At 34.6% G+C, this 20,532-nt stretch overlaps 1 protein-coding gene across 4 annotated transcripts in view; it reads right to left on the bottom strand.

The window, feature by feature from the left end:
• FSTL5 (follistatin like 5) overlaps positions 1-20,532 on the bottom strand; it is a 365,217-nt gene that overhangs the window by 173,606 nt on the left and 171,079 nt on the right. For all 4 annotated transcript variants that reach the window (XM_077782912.1, XM_077782913.1, XM_021536555.3 and 1 more), the window contains one exon: positions 12,236-12,484. In XM_077782912.1, the coding sequence (XP_077639038.1) occupies positions 12,236-12,484 (249 nt within the window). The remainder of the gene's footprint in view (positions 1-12,235; positions 12,485-20,532) is intronic.

Here is a 20,532-nt window from a genome sequence, read left to right as displayed (position 1 = left end):
TAGCACATGTAGATGGAAAATGGATCTACAATGCACTCTAGTGTCGCAGCCCTTTGATCAACCAAACAAGAGCATTGTTCAGGAAAACAGCCCATCTCAGTCTACACACCCAGATTTTCATCTTCCAGATGCAAGCATGCAAAACAGGCACCAGAAATTGGCCCCACCTACACATCATTCACGCCATGAAAAAGAAATGCACAAATTAAAATGCACACCAACATCCCACGAGGCTTAAAAATGCCTTCACTGCTACCATCACCACTAATACTTGTGTATAGAGTAAAACAACTAAAGAAATGAAGCAATTATTTTCTTTTTTTTTTTCCAACACTTTTTTTGGAGCGAAGTGGGAGATTTATTAATTGATGTCAAAGTAATATATGAATGTATAGGTTGGTTATACAAAGAGAATATCAGGAATACTCTAAAGGCATATTGCACCAAGATTTATGTTCATTTATCTGTGAACCACAAAAATGAATAAAGTTCATGAACAAATAAGGAGTATTGAGACAAAAAAAACCCCAAAACCTGACAAAACAAGCAAAGCCCCAAACCATCACAAGTACATGAAATGTCACAGGAGCCTCTTCTGATCTCCTGTTTTTTCAACTACCTATTTTCTACAAGTACTGGACATAAGCAAAGCAAGTCTAACTCTACTTTTTAAAAAGCATCAAGAGTTTCAGAATACTTCCAAAAACCTTTTACTATTTTAAAGGATTCATAAAAGAAAATCTTCAAAAAATTAATCAAACTGTGAGGTAAATTTCCGTAACATACAGAGTAGGTAAACCCCATCCAATATAAGTGAAGAACTACCACCAGTTGTGATGTTTGCCAGATCAACTGGATTTATGTTTCAGGCAAATTCTGAGACCATTTCAGAACAACATTTAACATTCACATCACACTATTGGTACAAACAGTGTGTTTTCAACAATTTTTTCACATTTTGTGGGGTGGGTGGTGGCGGGGGGTGCATGTGTGGTCCTGGTTTGGATATTATTGATTTTTTATGGTTTATTAATTTCAAACTTCTACCCCAGTAATCTCTTCCTTGGAATCCCTTTTACATCTTTCATGCTTGCAATATAAGAAATATTCATCAACTGACCGATTTGAATTAACCTAATCTTCATTAAACTCAACAGGCAGGATTGAATTAAATCCTGAGATTACTGAAATGATAGTATTAGAGAAACTCCCTATAAATGAGAAGGGTTTCCCTGTCCCACAGTAATCCTTAGCACTTAAGGATTTTTCTAAATTAAAATCTGAAATACATAATTTTAAATTTACTTTTAAAAAAATTAATTATGGAATATAGTAGAAATGAAAGAAAACATTCACATTCTTATATATTGTATGTGTCATTTGTGTTCACTCAACTATCTAATTTATACCAATTTCATGTACTCAGTATAATTCAGGGCTTTTAATTCTTTTACCAGTTTGTTGGGTTTTTTTTCCCTACAAGATTTATCACAAAAGTATGTTTTTCCAACTATCATAGATAAAATGTCTACTTTAAAACTTCATCATACAGTAAAGAAGATAGATATATTCCCAGTGTGGCCATTCACCACCTGCTTAAGCAAATACACTTCAAGATGCTTCTACAATTGTGATAAAGCGACAGCAAATCTAAGAGCACACAGAGCTCATATTCTAAAATGATGATTGTACAACTATAGTTTGCATCATAAGGGACCAATAAAAATCTTTATGTTCTGTTTGAATGGCAAGGACTTGTACAAAAGAGAAGATGGAATAGGAAAATAACAAAGAACTGATGCATTCAGCAGTTGTTTTAAATTTAGAAGCACTAATGAAACTTCTTGACCATAATTAGTATTTAACACTGAAAGGATATTTTTCCCTCTTTCAGATTTTTTTTTTTAGTGATATACAAGGATTGCTGTTTTACTAGATCCCAGGAGTGCTTTTTTCTTATTTTCCAGGTGGGATTCAGAGTATGGAATCCTCATGATTAACAACACTTCTGCTATTCTCCATGCATTTAGATTTTTATTCTTCTAATTATCAAAGTGATGACTGGGAAATGCTAATTCATAGCTTCTTCCTTGAACAGTGAAATATCCTGACAAACAGGCTGAATACTAAGTGAAAACTTGCAGTTTTATTAGTCAATAGTACTTTTTTATTCTGTAAAACAAACATTATTAGACAGATCTGTATATAATATCAAATCTGTATTTAAACACTGCTAATAACAAAACTTCAATGCACTGCCTCTTTACCAGAATTCTTAGTAACAACCCTACAGAGAATACAGCTATGGATTCTACTACTTTAAGGCCAACATCAGCAGCTTTCTTTGGCATAAATACTTTTCCTTGCAGAGATTCAGCAGACTTGGTCTCTAAGTGGTGAGAAGAAAAAAAAAATCTCCACCATCTGTTCCAGCCCTGAGGGAAACAAACTTTCCTGGCAATACAGAGTTCAGGCTTTAATTGCACCCAAAGCCAATACAAATACATGCAAAAATATAAAACATCTTAGTGAGTGGAAGTTTTGTATAATTTTATTTTAGCTTATTTCTTAGGGCTATTGTTTAACTTATTTTTGCTATAATCTGCTTTCCTTTATTTCCGTTGTTAGCTTTCAACAATTTTAAATTAAATCCATATTATCATTCCAGATAAAGAGAAAGCTAAAGGATCTAATCCGATTTCATCACCCAGTTTATTAAATTTTACTTACTCTCTGCATGAGTATCAGGAGAAGTACATTTGCTAAGGCCAAACAGAAAGACTAGTTTCTTCATGAAAAGTAAAAACTTCAAATAATACAAATTTTATAAATTTCATATAGATTATTATCAGTAATCAGTAACAAAGCTCTGATTTCAATGACAGCAAAAGGGAGAAGTTCAGAGCCAAACAAGAAGAAAAATAAGTTAGAGGCAAAAATTAACTATTTTGATTTTCTGAAATTAATCTTTTAAAAGCAGTTTCAGCTGGAGAATTTTTTGGACCATTCTATATCAATTTAAATATGAGTCATTTTTTTTTATCTTAGGATAAAGTCTGATAATTTAATCTACTTTAATTGCAGTTTATGTCAAAAGGAGCATTGTATAATCGGCAATTCCATGACAAAAAATGCTGTAATTGAATCACTGATTATAGGTCTCTGTCAAACTTTAAATTATTATCTTTTGCTTGCAATGTTCTCTATTACAATGGTATACTTTTTTTTTTTTAACTAAGGTAACTCAAAACTGCTAAGTCCTGGCAGTAAATAGAATATATACAATGTTCATCAAAATCATGTTATTTTATTTATTTACTGTCTGTGAAAAAATTGACAGAGTATACTGCCCAAGTCTTCTTCTTTAGAAAGTGCTTATGGCTACTTATTTTCTGGCTGCTTCTAATATGTGTTCGTACTATAACTTAAAAAATTAAAAGCATAATAATAACATGATAGCTGCCATCACAAGCCTGGTGGCAGGAAGCTTTTTTTTTTGTTTTCCTGTCACCAGATGAGACAAATCAAAGGGAAAAACTGTAAGTCATCTAGGTAGCAATCTACTAAGAAATGTAATTTGGAAGCATTGGCTGTTGCATTTCATTACTTGTATTCTGCTTATTAGTAATATATTACTTATATTCTTTAATTAGATTCAAAGAAAGTTGAAAACATATAGTTGAAAAAATATTTACAGATATTGACAATTTGCCACAAGTAGCTACTGTCAACTGAGTAGATTAAGTTTCAGTTTCTTTAAACCAATTTTATTTCTCAGATTTCACTAGAGTGCTACAGACTAAAAGCAAGCAAATAATCCTGAAAAGGCAATACTACATTTCTAGTTTAGTTTACTGTAAACCCCACTGACCATCCTATATTAAAAGAAACTAAATGGCAAACCACAAGAGAAAGCTTTTAAATGCAGGTTTTATCCACTGCAAATTTACTTACTCCATCCATTATTAGCTACTACAGCAAGAATGGAAATTAAATATCATTTATGCATACCTGCATTTCTTCAAAATATTCAGATTTTGTAAAAGCAGCTATGGCTTTTTTAAGTTGGTATACCATATACTAGCCAACTGGAATTACAAATATCATGCCAATGCCTTTTATATGTATCCAATTGCTAATGATTTTTAAAGGCCAACAATATGTTCCATCAGAAAAAATTCCCACAAGACCTGCTGGTAATTCTGACGTTATTTAATTAAAACTTTTTAAAGTTTGCATCAGACCAACCAGTGTTCAGTAGTTTAAGACTTTGTACTTACTCTAAACTTAAAAAATACGTTTCTCATTGAAATGTCAGCCTGAATAAAAGGATTCCTTTATTTACTATAAGTTTGTGACAAAACATTTAGTTTGATTTATTGTATAATAATTTTCTATATCCCATAGCAGCAATTTGATAGTAAAAAATAATTATTTATTTATTTTTAAGTACAAGCAACCATTTTGTCACTACACTATGCACTACTGTTATCTGTTTTTTTCCAGTTTTAAAAACATTTGCCATCCTCAATACTAGGCACTACCAATATTTATTTTAGAACATCACAAAAAAAAATTGTGTGGTATTTTTTTTGCCTTTTCCCAAAATTTTTGTAAAGACTATTTGAGCACAGAAATGACACATGAGTTTAACCATAGCTGTACAATCCTTGTACTGCTAGCAACACATCAATAATTTTTCTGACAGTACCATAAAAGCAGGAGAGCAAAGAATATTCCATCTTGTGAATAGCATTGCCCTATCCACAGGCCCAAGTTGGAAAGGGGGGCACAAGCAGAACTCTATGCACTGATTACACTTTGCCAGACCTCTACTTCTGTTTCTCCTCTTCTGATCTCTCCAATTCTTCCTCAACAGCACCAGAAATTACTGGCTGAATTTTAGCACCATGAATTACTTTCTGTTTCTTCAAAATCAAAATGACAGTGTATAAGTAAGGATGATTGTGTATAAGTAAGGATGCTTTTTTTTCAGAAATGCTTATCCACATAATGGTTGAGGTTGAATGAAACCATAAGAAATCATCTGGTGCTGCTCCCCTGCTCAAGAAGGGCCACCTTGAGCTGGTTGGCCAAGACCACATCCAGTCATGTTTTTAATATCTCCAAGGAAGAAGACTACAATGCTGGTTGCCAGATTCAGTGACTAAGCAAATACTTGAGAATGCAGCTTTCAGATTAATAAAGGTTCTTTGAACAGATTCAACACCGTAATTGGAAAAATTAAAAGTTTTAAAATGTTCTACCAGTGAAAATCTGTGATGTCCGTAGAACCATTTCTTTGTGTGGTATCAAACAGCAGTGATGACCTTACAAGAAATTTTAAACTTCATTAAGTTTGTACAGAGATTAGCTAGAGAACACTAATTCTTCATCACTATGTGAATGTAGAATACATAATAGGTTAGAGCTGATTAATAGATCGATCCCAGCATTAAAGGCATTGATAAACAAAGATTGGAATTGTTCTAGACACTGAAAGTAAAAGATGCCTTTGCAGTATATCTTTAGCCAGGCAATAAAAGCCAAGTCTATATTTGTATCAGGAGTTGCCCCATTGTCATTGTCCCATACAACATTTCAAAGGTTTGAATTCAATGCAAAGGAAGAAAGAGAGAGTTCAAGACTTTAGTTGCAAAGATATACAATATCACCAACAGCAGTGAAGCAGGGAATGTTGAATGTTCAGTTTTTAAATTAAGCTTCTTATATGCATGTTCTCATAAATATCTTGGCTTTAGCTTCACTCTGCAGATCTGGTATCAGATATTACATATGTTGGCCTCACATGCCAGTTAGTTTAAGCAATTTAAGGTAACACGGGAATTTAAGAGAGATATTTGAGACAAATCTTGCATAGATATTGGAGAAAAAAAGAGCAGTTTTGCAAATCTCATGAGCAATGCAACTCAGGAAAATGAACTGTGAGGAAAGTAGAGTAGAGGAACAGTGCTAAAATTTAGTGTGGTTTCAAAGGGTAGTAAAAAGATCCAATTCTCTATTGATTAGAGCTTCACTTTCCAACAAAGTGGTGAAAGAAGCAGCACACCAGCCATAAACAGTGATTTTTACCACTCTGTGAATGTGCAATTACTAATGTTATCTCTGCATGAATTCAGGATTTAATATTAATTTCTTAAGTGTTGCACTAAAGGGAAGATATATAGAAGATATATGGATTAGTAATCTATATTTAATAATTCCTATGCATTATCAAATGTTTTAAGATCAAGCAGAAACTCTGAGTTCTGAAAGATTTTTTCAGATTTCTTTTCACAATACAGCTTGTGTTGAACATACTTCTGGAGTGATAACTGAAGCTTGACACTTTATTGGCAGCAACCTTAAGGGTGATATTATATGCAGAAATTCAGGCTTTTAGAAAGAGTGTAATAATGATGTTTTTGAGAATTTCAACAGAGAAGCCAACTGATAGCCAAAGCAAAAAAGTAAATACATCTTAGAAAAAAGTTCTTTTGCAATGAAAACACTGGACTGATATGCAGATTAACATACCCTAATTTCTTTTGCAAGATGGCTAATGATCAAACTTAAATAATGTGTTTAAGATTTATATAAAAAGGCAAGATTAAATATTTCTAGAAGTGAAACTGGTAAAATGACAGACTTATATGCTTGCTTTTGAAGTATATGAACATCAGGCAAGATTAAATAAATGCCAGTGCTTCTAAATTAATGTGCCAATATTTTAAGAACCAATCTAAGATCACCTAGGGCACAATCAAACAGAAAAAAAAAATAAAAGTATATCTTTTAACTAACCTGTGGAAGTCACTGTAGAGGCTAGATAGGCATCCTAGATCTTTTCTGTGGGATTAAAGCTCACTTTAACTAATTCCCCCAGCCCTCTTTAAAACAAAAGAAAGCCTATAGGCTTTCCCCTAGTATTTACAGTCTGCTGCTGAAATCCTATGTAGCTTTTACTCACAGGATCTGCTGTATGTCAAACACAAAAGATTGCGCTGAATTTGTTCCTGCTTTCTTATTTCATAATTTTCATTTCTTTTCTTGGAATACAAGGCAGCCTATTCACATCCACTCTTAGGATTCCCTGATGATTTTGTAATATGCCTTCATCTTTTTTAAGCTATTTAATACTTTCGGTCATTCAGTCATTCCTGCTAATGTCTTCTGAAACTTTTTCCAGTTTCCTATTACTTATTTTGAATAAGTATTTTGAAAGTCAGTTTCATAGTCAGATCTTATCCTCTGTCCTGAACAGCTTAGTCTTGGGAACAAACTTTCCAACCTATGTTTCTACTTTGTCTTTCAGGAACACTCAGGAAAAAAGCAAATGTCTTTAGATATCTAGATATTTTAGTAATAATAGTAAGTCTGAAGCTCACAGACTTTTTAACAGATTAAAATATTCCTCAAATGAAAATGAGACCAAAAAAAAAGAAAAATAAGAGATAAAAATAATGTTAATATAAGGATGTCACAGAAGCTGCTTATAAGTAAAAAGCTTACATATGAAGTAAACTTTATTCTACAAATATTCTAAAAAATTCAAAGTATATAGGAGTGTTTGCTGCATTCCTGAAGATTCAAAGCAAACTGCCATTTGTCTTAATGACCGAGTGTATCACTGTATGGAAATAAAGACAATGCAAAATTTACAAGAAGCTCAGAGTGCATAGAAAATACAAGATGAATTTGTCATTGAAGGTTTTTAATCTCTTACTTATATTTACTAGCCTGGGTTTAGGAAAACAGAGTTACAGAAGTGAACACACAAAAATATAACTGAAGCTTGGCTGATGTCCCTAGAATGTCATTCCCAACCCAGTACATTGTCCCACATGAGTCCAACTGAACTTTATAGAAGCTGAAGAAAAATGTTTCCAGACTTCTAAGTTCTGCACAAAAGCCATTAATTTCACAGTGCCTCTTCACAGAATAAAGATAAGGGCTGTGACACAAACCAAAATAATTCTAGGCCTTTTGAATCCCCATCCTCTGGGGCTTGTTAAAGGTATGGGCTAGCAAGAGGCAGGGAGAGGCTGGTCAATAGTGCCAAACACACTGTGAGTCAGATGTTCCTATTGCTCTTCTTACACCCAGCAGAAGCTGCTCTGAAACACAAAGGGCCTGGCTTGAGAACATTCAGGACACAGGCAGCAGAGAGCATGCAGAAGCCACCTGCCCCCTGCATGCTCCCATGCTCATGCTCTTCACAAACTACTTATTCACCCACCATACAAGAAACGCATATCAGACATCCCAGCTGATATGGTCAATATCAGATCTAATGAATAATCTTAGCTTCAAGCTTTGAATTTTGTCATTAGCATTTCCTCTAGTTCATCATTTATGTTTCCTCTTCTTCCCATCACTGAGCATAGCATTGTAGCACTTGACCATCTCTTTTATCTTTTTTTCCTTCTTTGATATGAATATCAGAAAGTTCCTTAGATGACAAGATCACAAAATATTTTCTAAAGATTTCTCTTGCTTTATTAAAATAATCTTAAATATTTTACATTTTTTAGATTATTTAGGCTTGAGAGCTCCTCTGAAAGTGATTGCAGAGTTTTCATTCTCTAACATCCAGTTACAGGACACTGGACTTTACCTGAGAGAAATAGAGGACTCTACAGGTATACAAAATACTTCTAATTTAAATTCATAGAAAAGGGGATTATAAGTAATTAGCTTCTCTGTAGAATTCCTTTTACATCTATATGAGAAGAAATTGAGACAGTTTATTGACTAACTCTCAGGGTCACAGTTTTCATCTAAACATCTAACCAAGCCAGTAGGAAAAATCGTTCAGTGTCTGATACATCATGACATGCCAATAAGTAACTGAGGGAATAATTATAGGAGTGGAGGAAAAGTAATTTCTAATTTAGTATGGCCATTATCTTGATCCATGTGAAAAATGTAACATTAGCATAACAATCTCAATCGTCAAGGAAAAACTTTCAACTTCAATTAGTTTTGCATGTATTCCACACATATTTCAGAAAAAGGTGTGATATAATTTGGTGTGAAGAAATAAAGATAGAAAGTGAAAAGGGAAAAAGGAAAAAAGGAAGTAGTCCAATGAATCTGGAAATAAATAAGCTACAATATAAAGCAAGTAATGCATCAGAATTTGAAGTTTTAATTTAAAAAACAGCATGTCAGAAGAGTACAGCTTTGACACAGCTTTCACTACCTCAAAATGTATTTATTAAATGTTTCAGAAATTGCTCCCTGTGAAGGCCTTGATGCTTTTTGTCTGCGTTCTATGCACAGCTTAGCTAAGACACACATTTCTCAGTGATTTTAATGGAGTTTAAACATATAAGCGAAAGATCGCTTTTAGTTAGTAAGGCAATCTTTAAATTCCACTTAGCATGTGTTTAAAAGGGCAATTTTCAAACCATTAAGTAGAACTCGTGATGTTTGAGATCAACTATAAATCATTTGGTTACAAGAAGTATTATTCAAATAATTATAGCTACCTAGCTACTATTATAATGTTAATTGGATATATAGAACATTAGCTTTTAAAATTTTGTTCTCCAGACACAGAATACTAGTGTTTTCTGGTAAGCTTACTTCTTTAAATAAAGTGTCTTTCTCAGCTTCTCTCATCTTGAGCTCCATACCCAACCTAAAACTTAAAATTTCTGCATCAAGAAATATTTCCCCCTGAAAAGTGGAGAAGAGAAAATCCAATATGAGGATTTGAAGCAAAAATAGCTCAAAGCATTGCCTTCTTAGAGATAAAATACACCAAAAAAAAAACCCAAAAAACACCCAAAAAGCAGCTACACAGTAGTTTGAAATGAAAATCAATGATTAGCAATGAACCAGAAATTAAAAGTTTTAACTGCTGTCTTAATATACTCATTGACAGTGACTATCCTATTATGTAACAGCATCTTGCAGGCACTCATTCCCCTCGCACCCCGCCCCAGTTCAGCCTAGCCTCTTCTAAAGGATTTTGTGAAAGCCTAAACAAAGCACTCAGAAGATTTGTTTTCTGGTATTCTTTGAATTTTTATGGTCTCAGCAGCAGCTCCTTGAAATGAGATCACTTGTGCTGGAGGATGTCAGCTAAACTAAAAAGAGGACACACGGCAGTGCCCTTCTGACACCACCAGTAGTGATGGGGTTCACCTTCTCTATCAAGGAGGAGCACTCTAGAGAGGTTTTTCCTATTATCTTTTTAATATTTTTGACCTGTAACCGGCAGAACCTTCAGCTTTATTGAAGGCAATCTACTAGTGGTTAGCTTAGAAATATTTTGTAAAAGAAAGAAATCTTATAAAAATAGATTGACATCTTCTGCCTCCATTACCTTATAGATATAGTGGATGTTGGAAGATATTTACAAAATATAGGAGATGTTGGAAGATAGTCACAAAAGGCAGCCAAGCTTTAACAACACTGGTCTCTGCTAATGCAATGAAGGGTGAAGTTAACATAGAGATCAATAAGACCCATATATATGAAATAAGATAAAGAAAAATAGCTGTTCCCATCTCATATGTTTAACACTACTGAAATCAACATAAGATGAGAAAGAAGAAGGAAAATTAAATATTCTACATTATTTTTAGGCATGTAGTTATAGCCCAAATTAGAAAAGTTGAGTAGCTTGATAAATAACAGTTTTCAGAAGGTATCTCAGAAAAGGCACTCAGTTACTTCCTAAAGACTGTAATTGACAGTAAGTAGGAAAAACCTACTTTTTAACTTTTTGAATCCAGCATCTAAATTAGGTGCTCAAAGCTGATCATTCAGATCATTGTCCACAACAACAAGTGTGAAAGAAGCGTGGTGAATTTAAAACAAAGACAAGCTAACAAAACTTCAGGCAACATTTGGGTTATATTTCTACCTGAAGTACTGTCTCATAAATAAATCTCTTTTTTTCTAAGGGGAAAAAATGTGGCAATGTTATATTTTTTCCCACACATGCTCTGAAATTATTTCTGTTGTGTATGCCATACTAAAGAACTGAAATTATCCCCATAAATTTAAACACCTCAGTGGTTTTCTACTATCATTTCTTCTACCACAATACTGCATCATCAAAGTTTTTTTTTAAAAAGAGATTGTGATTGTTGAGATTGAAGCATTCATATTTTGTTGTTAATGCACAAACCATTCCCTACAAGGACTATATGTTATACTCCTAAAATCCCATTTTTATTTTCCACTACCTCAGAACACATGCTATGTACTTAAGGCCTATATATTGGGATGATATATCAATTTTATCCAGTCTCCACAGTTAGTTTTGAATGAAGTTAAACTTTTGCTATTACTTATATATGGATTCCTGTTAGAAGATTTCCACACCCCCAGTTTAACCTATGGATACCTGTACCTCAGCATTTTTTTATCAACTTGCTGAGCTTATCATGTTTTCAGGAAGTACTAAAAAGACCATTAACAAGGGCTTTATTAAAAAATTTTTCTCTCCTGCCAAAGCCATCCACCTTTTTTTAACACACTCAAAAACACACTCAAAATATGTCAAAGTAAAAAAAAAACCAACTCAAAATATGTCAAAGTAGTCACAAATATTCAGTCTGCACTGGCAGACTTCCAGAAACCCGCAAGGTTTGCTCAAATTATAACACAAAAAGGGCATGTTGCAATTGTTGACATTGTCAGCACAAAATGCTTAGCATAAGGTGTAGCTCTCAGAATTCAGGCTGGCATCTCAGCATTCAAAAGATTAAAAAGTAACTAATCTTGCATGCTTTGATGACTACACAAGTATTCTTTTCATTATCCAAATACAAAGCAAGAAAGACCAATTTATCCGTGAACAAGCTGCTGGTCTATCAACTCTAACAACAAATATGAGTACAGGTCCTGCAACCTTCCAAAACTCCTCTGAAATCCTAAGTTCTGTTTTTCCTGCAACAAAGATTAACATCCTTCAGGCTTTGGGATATAAGTACATTTAGATGAATGAGGTCAGCAACCACATTTTTAAGGCAAGCTGCCATAGATTAGTTTCTAAGAGACAACTGGTTTATTCAGGTTAAATGCCTGGAGCATTGAATGTAAACAATAGGAAGAAAAATCCATAAGGTATCTCTGGAGTGCAATACTTACTGTATTAATATTTCAAGTCATTTATTCACTGTACACTCGGTGCAGAAGCTATAGAGATTTAATTGAACAGCTTGAAAACACATACCCGATAGCAATATTCCAGATATTGTTCAGCCATGCTTACCTTTAAAGAAACAATCTTCACTGTGTACAATAGTGATCTTTTGCTTTTTCAGGCAGGCAGCTCTGTGCACTTCACAGTGGTTTTCATAGAATTCTCCATCAGACCCACACACAGGTTTGTAATGGGGCTTGCAGTGCTCCATGCACAGACACTCGGCTTGGCCAGTCTTCCCATTCACAACGCAGTGTCTCCCTAGACCACAGTACTTGTTTTCACATGATCCAAAATGGCCATCCTGACCAAAATGCCCTTAAAAAATGAAAAAAAATAAAGTTTTTATTTAGTAATTACATTTTGCTTAATTGCATGCAAGAGACAAAAAGGATTGATTTGAGTAAATTAAGTGAGACTATGTCTTTTGTTTCATCCTTGAATAATATTAAATATAGGTCAGCCTGATGTTAAAAAATTTAGTCACTTTATCATGACTTTTATACTTTTAATCATTGTCATAGGCTAACTCTAATTTAGAGCAAGATCTAGTAACAAGAGTTACTGATTACTTTTTAAATGTATACTGAAGTTTGTCACCTTAAGATTGCTATACTGTTGCATGTTATAGAACAATGTATTCTCCAGAATTTAGACCATAGAATGTCTCAAACCAGAAGGGACCCACCCATAAGGATTGAATCTAACTGTGTGCTCCTTGCAGGACTACCTGAATCTAAACCATGTGATTAATAGCATCTTCCAGAAGCTCCATGAATTCTGACAGGCAGAGAAAATAGACATTCACACATTGAGACTGATCCATGAGAATAACCAGAGCTGAATCAGGGCTCTGAATCAATATGGAGAATTTAAAAACAAAAAATTACAAAACCTCTGCAGTGGCATTACAAGGACATTTCAAGAAAAAAAGCATGGAGGAGCAGGACTGATACATCAAGAGAATGGTGGCTATAAGGAGTCACATGAACCTCTAAGTGGTATTTCAATGATGAAAATTGTGAATTGGATGGTAAACAGAGCTTTAAGAAATAGTAGAAATAGAGGAGTTTCTGCTGGCCACAACTTTCAGTTCTTTCTGATCCTACAATAAGGGAATGGATTGTCAGCATTAGGCTATCAAAGCCATCTGTCTGCTTTTCTACCCTTTCTATGCTGCTGCAACTATGTAAGATAGCACTGTTGTCAGCAGCAGATCTCTTGGTGAAAGGGGAAGTTCAGTGCACAGTAATATTTCCTTACTATATCCTCAGTTTCCATTTTGACTGCCATAGAACTATGGCTTCTTGGCAAGAGGAAGTGTAAGATGTGAAAATGATATGAATATGAAAGCAGAACTGTCAATTGCAATTATCAATAAATAGTTTTTCTGATAACATAATTGTGTCATGAAATATATATAAAAATACTAAAATGTCTCGAAATGTGGGAATAGACACTGTGCTTCACAATTAATTTATTCTCTTACTTTGTATTCCTAATGTCCAGAATAAAGACCTGTTATTCTAATTCCTTGCAATCCTTTCCTTATCCTCACATCCCAGCTGAATCCATCCTTGGCTAACTCATATAAAAATAGCATGAAGAAGCAAATCAAAATGCATAATTTGGAGTACTAGATTCATTTTCCATAGCAAAATGCTAACATGTCAATACAATAGCTTGATGCACATTTCTTCAAGCCACTAAGAATTTATGTTCCTTACTTACTGAAGTGAAGATATAAAATCTCACCACTTTTTCTTCTGAAGCCTATGGGTCTATTAGACAATCATGCTTTGATTTTCTTGCTTTCTCACACAGTACAAATTTTCTAGCCAAATGTACTACAGAAAGTACACAAACATAAAATTTGCCTCTAATGACATGCTTTACTATATTACTTGATAACAATTTCAGCACAAAGTCGAGAGGACTACATATTCACCTCAGGTGTTGTATGGCTGATATAACTAAACCACAGTGATTTTTATACACATACAAAGACCAGACTGATGGCAGGTTTATTTGCTCATGCACCAAAATTACCTGAAACAGGAAAACTCAATTCAACATTAAAATTTTCTCTTAAGTTTTTGAAAGTATTCCTCCTCATGCCAATTTATCACCACTATATGCAAGCAACAGACATCGACTGACAGAAATTAATGCAAACCAAATTTCCCTATTGTCTTATACTAAAGTTAAGCTCAAATAAAGCTTTGGAATACCCAAGAGTGCTTTACAGCACAGGTCATGTATTCACATTATAGAAGATAAGAATTTAGAAGTGATGGAATTGTTACAGTTTGAGGACAAAGTACATAAACCATTATTATTTATGCTTTCTGAACTGAAGATAAAGATCTTAGAACTCCATCTGACAACTGCTCTGAATTATTGAGAGGTGTGTGGTGAATCAGAAATGTACTGTGTTGTATGTTATGAAAATGGAACTCATTTAAGACTTCTCTTGGGACTTCATCTTAGTACTATAATTGAATCTGATGCCTGAATGCAAAACACTGTCTTTCAGATAAGGGAGAATAATTTACATTATACATATGGGTATTTATAATATTGGTATTTGTCAACATATACCAATAATATACAGCTATAAACAAGCAACTTTTCTGCCTTAATGAAAAACTACACTTATTATGAAATGTTTTATATATATCTTCATTTTACACCATTAACTACTCCAAAACAATACATAAATTTGCATACATCACTGCATATGCAACTCCTTCAATTGAAGTCTGTGGTAAAATTCCCATTGACCTCAAGAGAAGCAAGTTTCTTTCTCTAGATACAATTTAAAGCCTTCAGTCAGCGTTAAGTAATAGCCATAAGTTTAAGCATATTTAACAGGCACTTTTCTCCACCGAGAAGGAGCAGTTGTATTGTGTTTACAATACATATTTAAGAAAAAACAGAAGTGTACTCTGAGGCAGTCCACCAAACTGTGGTTACCAGATTACCAGATCACTCACAGCAAAGAAATAAATGCAATTCATGCAATTCCAAAACAGGTGAAAAAATGCTCACAACCATAAATTTGAACTACACATGCACCCAATTATGAAAATGCAAACAAATCAGTCTAAAGAGGTACTGAGAAATACCAAGAAATGGGTTTAGAGATAAGTTAAAAAAACAAATTAACAACCAAAACCTAGCTTAAGTAAAACCAACTTCTGCTGCTTTTCAGTGCTCAAGTCCAAATTGCAAAAATCACTATATTTGGCATATCCTTCATTTTATTTTTTCTTTCCAAAAAGGGTACTTCCATCATTTTAACCTTAGAACAGAACTGGTACTAAGCTACAGGAATCTTGCCATTAACAAAAGAGAAACCACGTTTTAAAGCAATATTGGCTGTGACATGCAGCCCATTCATGAATGCCTATTTCAGTCACTGTTGGGACACTAACTGTTGACACTATTACTTTTCGTTTCTATATATTATTATTGAAGGTATACTTTTGATACCTTGAACATGGATGAGGCTCTTTTCAGTTTGTTGGGGGGTTTTAGGGGATTTTTTTTGTTGTTTGGTTGGGTTTCTTGAATGTCAGTGTAGCTAAATCTTCTGGGATAAAACTGCTTAGGGTGCAGCACCCATACAGGAGACCATCATCATCACAAACACTGAGTTTTTCAGAAGGCTGTTGTTCTATCTAAGCACACATTTTAGAAAGTAAATTAGTCTGAGAACAACTTAGGATGTCATATTTAGGTATAATTCAGTAATGTAGTTGAGAAGGTAAGCAGCAAAGCAGATTCAATACTAAGAGACTGAAAGTCAGTAATTTGGGATGACAAATAATCTAGCCATGAATGCAAATATTTTTCCAGCAATTGTTATTGCTTATGTGATGACAGTAAAGTCTACATTTGTCAAATGCCACAACACAAAAACAGGGAAGTGTGCACTCATATGAGCTATGTACTCTGAATTTTCATCTAAATAAAGTATTATATTTACACATTTTGAGAGGATCTAAAGTATTACAGGAAACAAAACATACTTTGTTCCATCTGAAAGAAAGTCAAGAAACATTCAAATTATCACAACCTTAAGTTAAAAAAAAAAAAAAAATCACTTTAAGAACTATCACTAAAAATGTATAACACCCAAAACAGTCAAAGCAGTCACATAGATTTTTCAGATCCTCTTGAAATTTAAAAGTCTAAATAGATACCAAATAGAAGGGCGGAAGTTTTTATTTTTAGACAATAGAGAAAGTAAAATAGTTTTAATTAAAAAAAAAAAGTAAATACAGTTTCAAGTTTTCACCTGGGATTCCTCATACAGGTTGCCTATTTAAAGGATACTTCAACAGCATTCATAGTTGAGCAAGCTGTAGTTCACAGTTTGATTAATTTACAACTGGGAATTAAGCTGATGTTTTAGCATGTAAAAGACTCAGAGAAACACACACAGATACTTTATCCTTATATCTAGTCAGTTTAGAGAAACATTGCACAGTGGAACTTTGGAAATTCATGAGAGTATAAATCACCATGTTCTACAGTTGGCCCTGGACTGGAACAGACACACACAGGCTTTCTTGTGCTGACCATTCTCTCATAAACTCAAACTGTTTTCTTACTTCCCTAACAACATAATTTACATTCATGGCTTCTATTCTAACTCGCTGCATCACCCATGTGTCATGGAAAAAAAATGTGGTCGATACTTTTTGAGACAATGCACCAACATTTTGTGTGCAAACAACTAATGGTAATTTCTGGGGTCAAAAGAACTGTGGTCCCATTCCTCCCTCTTCTATTTAAAACCATTCTGTAAATTACAATTCCACCTCTATAGCTGTATCTTTTCTTAATACTCTACCTATGAAAGGCCCAACCAAGACTGTAATCCTTATTTTAGTAAATGTTCAGTGTAGTCTCAGGTTTTAGTAGCAAATGAGATTTATCACCATCTACCATTAAGACTGGTAGGGCATTAACACTGAGCAAGACCCCAGTCTGACCTGTGAGAATCTGCTCATAAATATTAAAGCTCTAGACTTTTTCTATTTTTCAACTTTAGCATTTTAGCAACAGTTCTTTAACAATTTTTTATTACACTAGCCAGAACAGCTTGTAATTACATTGACTCAACATGACACTAAATCTGCACTATTCGTTATCCAGAACTCTTGGTATATTAAATTATTCAGAAATTTAGAAATTTTTTTATTTTGGTAAGGAATATTTTGGGCAAAGGACAAAATTTAAAGAAAAGAGTGGATTATTTGAAAGTAAATTTAAAAATTCTTTAAAAATCTGTCAATATACTGATTATAGTAATGAATTTCCACTACATAACAGCGCATATCTTAACAAACTGAAGAGAACTAGTGGTTGAAAGATGGGAGGGTGGAAAGCAAGGATGAACAAAAGCTCTACAGCCATGCAGGATGAAGAGCTGGAACCCATGGCCCTGAGAAACAGCCCCTCGCAGCTCACACCCCTCAGCCCTGCTCCTGCCTGCCGCAGTGAAAGAACATCAGGCACATGGCTCACCAGCATCTTGCTGTGCCATGGTTTCCTTTCAGCACCACTCAAGTAAGCTCCAGTGCTTTATATGAAAGTTTATTCTACCTGTGTGTAAAATAAGTTTTTGGCTGGGTCTTGTACTCTCTTTTCCTGCTTTTCTTCCCTGCCTTCCCCCTCTGCCCTCAGACACCCATCTCCCTTTCTTCCTTTTTCCCAGAAGGAGCACAGGAAGTACTGTAAAGATTTACACCTTAGTAGAACATGATTGAGATCTTCTGGTGGACTCTGTCAGTGAGCACCAACTAACAGAAATGGACACAAGCATTATGACTATACAGGGTTTTTTCAACCTTAAAAGTCAAGCCTAAATACACTTAGGAAAATAGAGTGTCTATATTCAAGTAAAGTGACTTTCTTATTGCACTATAAAGGTAAGTTGGAACAAATTAGGAGAATGTGCTGAAAAGAAAGAAAATAATTATTATTTTAATATTAATAATTATTATACAAAAGGAAATAATATGCAAAACTACAGTGAGATAAATGAGAACAAATTATACCGAGTAATCAGGGAGATCTGTAAATGCTGAATTGCCTAGCTATTAACCTGAAATATTGAAATTTCCCATAAAAGTGCATCTGTCAGCCAGAAACAGTCAGGTTAGCATCTTTGATCATATGAATTTGTTTGTCTTGCCAGAACTTAGAAGCCATCTTCAGCAAAATTCACAGAATTTAGTTTCCTCAGAAAAGAGAAAATCAAATCATACCTCCTTTACTTGAATGAAATTGAAGACCAAGAACAAAAACACCACATAAGAACACGAGGAGAAGTTACAATACAAGCAGAACTACACAAAAATCTCTTTTGCATATTAGGCAGAAACTTTTCCCCCTTTCACAGCCTTCACCTGTTCCTCTCTTGCCCTCATTGCAACCTCTTTGTAGGCTTGCTCCCCTCCAGGTACCCACACTGGGGGCTCGGCAGCTGCCTTCTGCAATTACAAAGGCTTTCTATGTGTTCCTGCCTCTGTAAGCGTTCTTGCTCACTAACAGGGCTAGGAAACACCTGTTTGGTATCACAGCACATGCCTGTGACAACTCCACTACAGAGCCTCACCTACAAGAGATGCCTGCTCCGATTTCTGCCTGTACCAAATTCAGTTTCACCATCCCAGTGGTACTGGGCAGTGCCCTGGCCCTGTGCCCAGGGACCACACGGCAAGGTCCTGTGTGCCACCTCACCTGCCAGCTCCCGCAGGTGACATCACTCTCCTAGCAAGGACAGTCCTCACGGCAACCAAGGAGTTTCCCAATTCTCTCTCACTGCTAGAAGGTGATTCTTGGGCACAATATTAAACCTTGTAAAAATCTCCTTCTTTAATCACCCTCCTTACACTTGACCAGTGACCACTAAATTTATAAAATGGTCTGTGGGCTCTAGACATGCCACTTGCCTTACATGAGGAGAATGGAAAATGCACACAGGTCTGACAGAAACAGCAGAATAAATTTGGATTAAGAGCACTGCTGGCTCTAAGCATAAATATAGACTGATGTCTTTGAGCAGTTTCAAGCCAGCAATTCATTACTTTCAATTAAATCCTTAGCTCCAATTAGCATTAACTGTGTTTGTCTTTCTCACATATTATCTTTATTTTGAAAAATGTTTATAATTCATTTAACATCAAACCAATGGCAAAAAGAGTTTCTTTAACACAAAGCAGGAAACAAATTACACATTTGCCTCATCACAGATACATGGACCCTTATTCAAATGGTTGATTGCTTTTCAATTGCAGCACAGCAGGCAATCCTCTAGTCTGCCAAACACATCACCCAATGTCATGAAGAGCAGGAAATGTGCATCATAGTGACAGCAGTTTTGAAAAGGTCATAGTCTGAACAACCTTTCACATATTTTAATGCTTATTTAAATAAGGCTTTATGAAAAGCACAAAGGGCTAGCTTAGTTCTCAGTCAGACAAAACAACATAATTTTTTTTGTTATTCACAAGCCAAACTGATTAGTTTTAGCAAGAGCGATCAAAACAATCACAAGTTTGAATAAATTCTTGACTAGAATTTTCCTTTTACTTAGTTAAAATTAGGAAGGCTGTCAGGATTTGATTTCAAGAAGCAAGGTTTAAGTGATGCATCACACAATAACAACTGTTCCACTTTAGCAAACTTTTCACATGAAGAACAGACTTGTCGATTTTGAGCTAATAGTATAGTAAGAAACTATTGTTTCCTTGATAACTATATATGGCTTTCCCTGGGATTAAATATGCTTCTAAATGAAACATTATATAGAGAAAATTTAACTCATCCCTGATCAAGTAGCTGTCATGAAATAGGTAATTCAATTATCCATGGTAAAAATTAGCATACCATATTCCAGATATTACCCAATACCTGTGTTAGACATTGAAACAACACTGTTTTGTTGTAGTTTTTAACTTCAAAACCCTTCTTACAGATAAATCTGTGATGTCTTTCTGCTACTTTCCCCAGGGACCTGTACTAGAAAATGTAGCACACACATTGAGCAGCATTTAAACCATATGGTTAAAGTGCAGCATCATTTCTGTTCAAGGAAAGCTAAAAAAGAAATGTCAAGTATTTTCAGTTTTACTGATGTGAAACACTTGCTCCTAGTAAATTTCACATTGTCCATTTTTCTCCAGCTGTTTCTAAAGAACTGTGGTGGGTTGGCCCTGCATACCATGTACTGCCCACCGATCGCTTGCTCACTGTCACAGGAATACAGAAGGAATTCAATGAGGAATTCATTCATTAATTTCCATTGGCAGGTAGATGCCCAGCCATCTTCTGGAAAACAGCAGAAGTAA

Source organism: Lonchura striata, chromosome 4 (genome assembly GCF_046129695.1).
Source record: "Lonchura striata isolate bLonStr1 chromosome 4, bLonStr1.mat, whole genome shotgun sequence".
NCBI lineage: Eukaryota > Metazoa > Chordata > Aves > Passeriformes > Estrildidae > Lonchura > Lonchura striata.
This window is presented reverse-complemented; position numbering and strand designations above follow the sequence as displayed.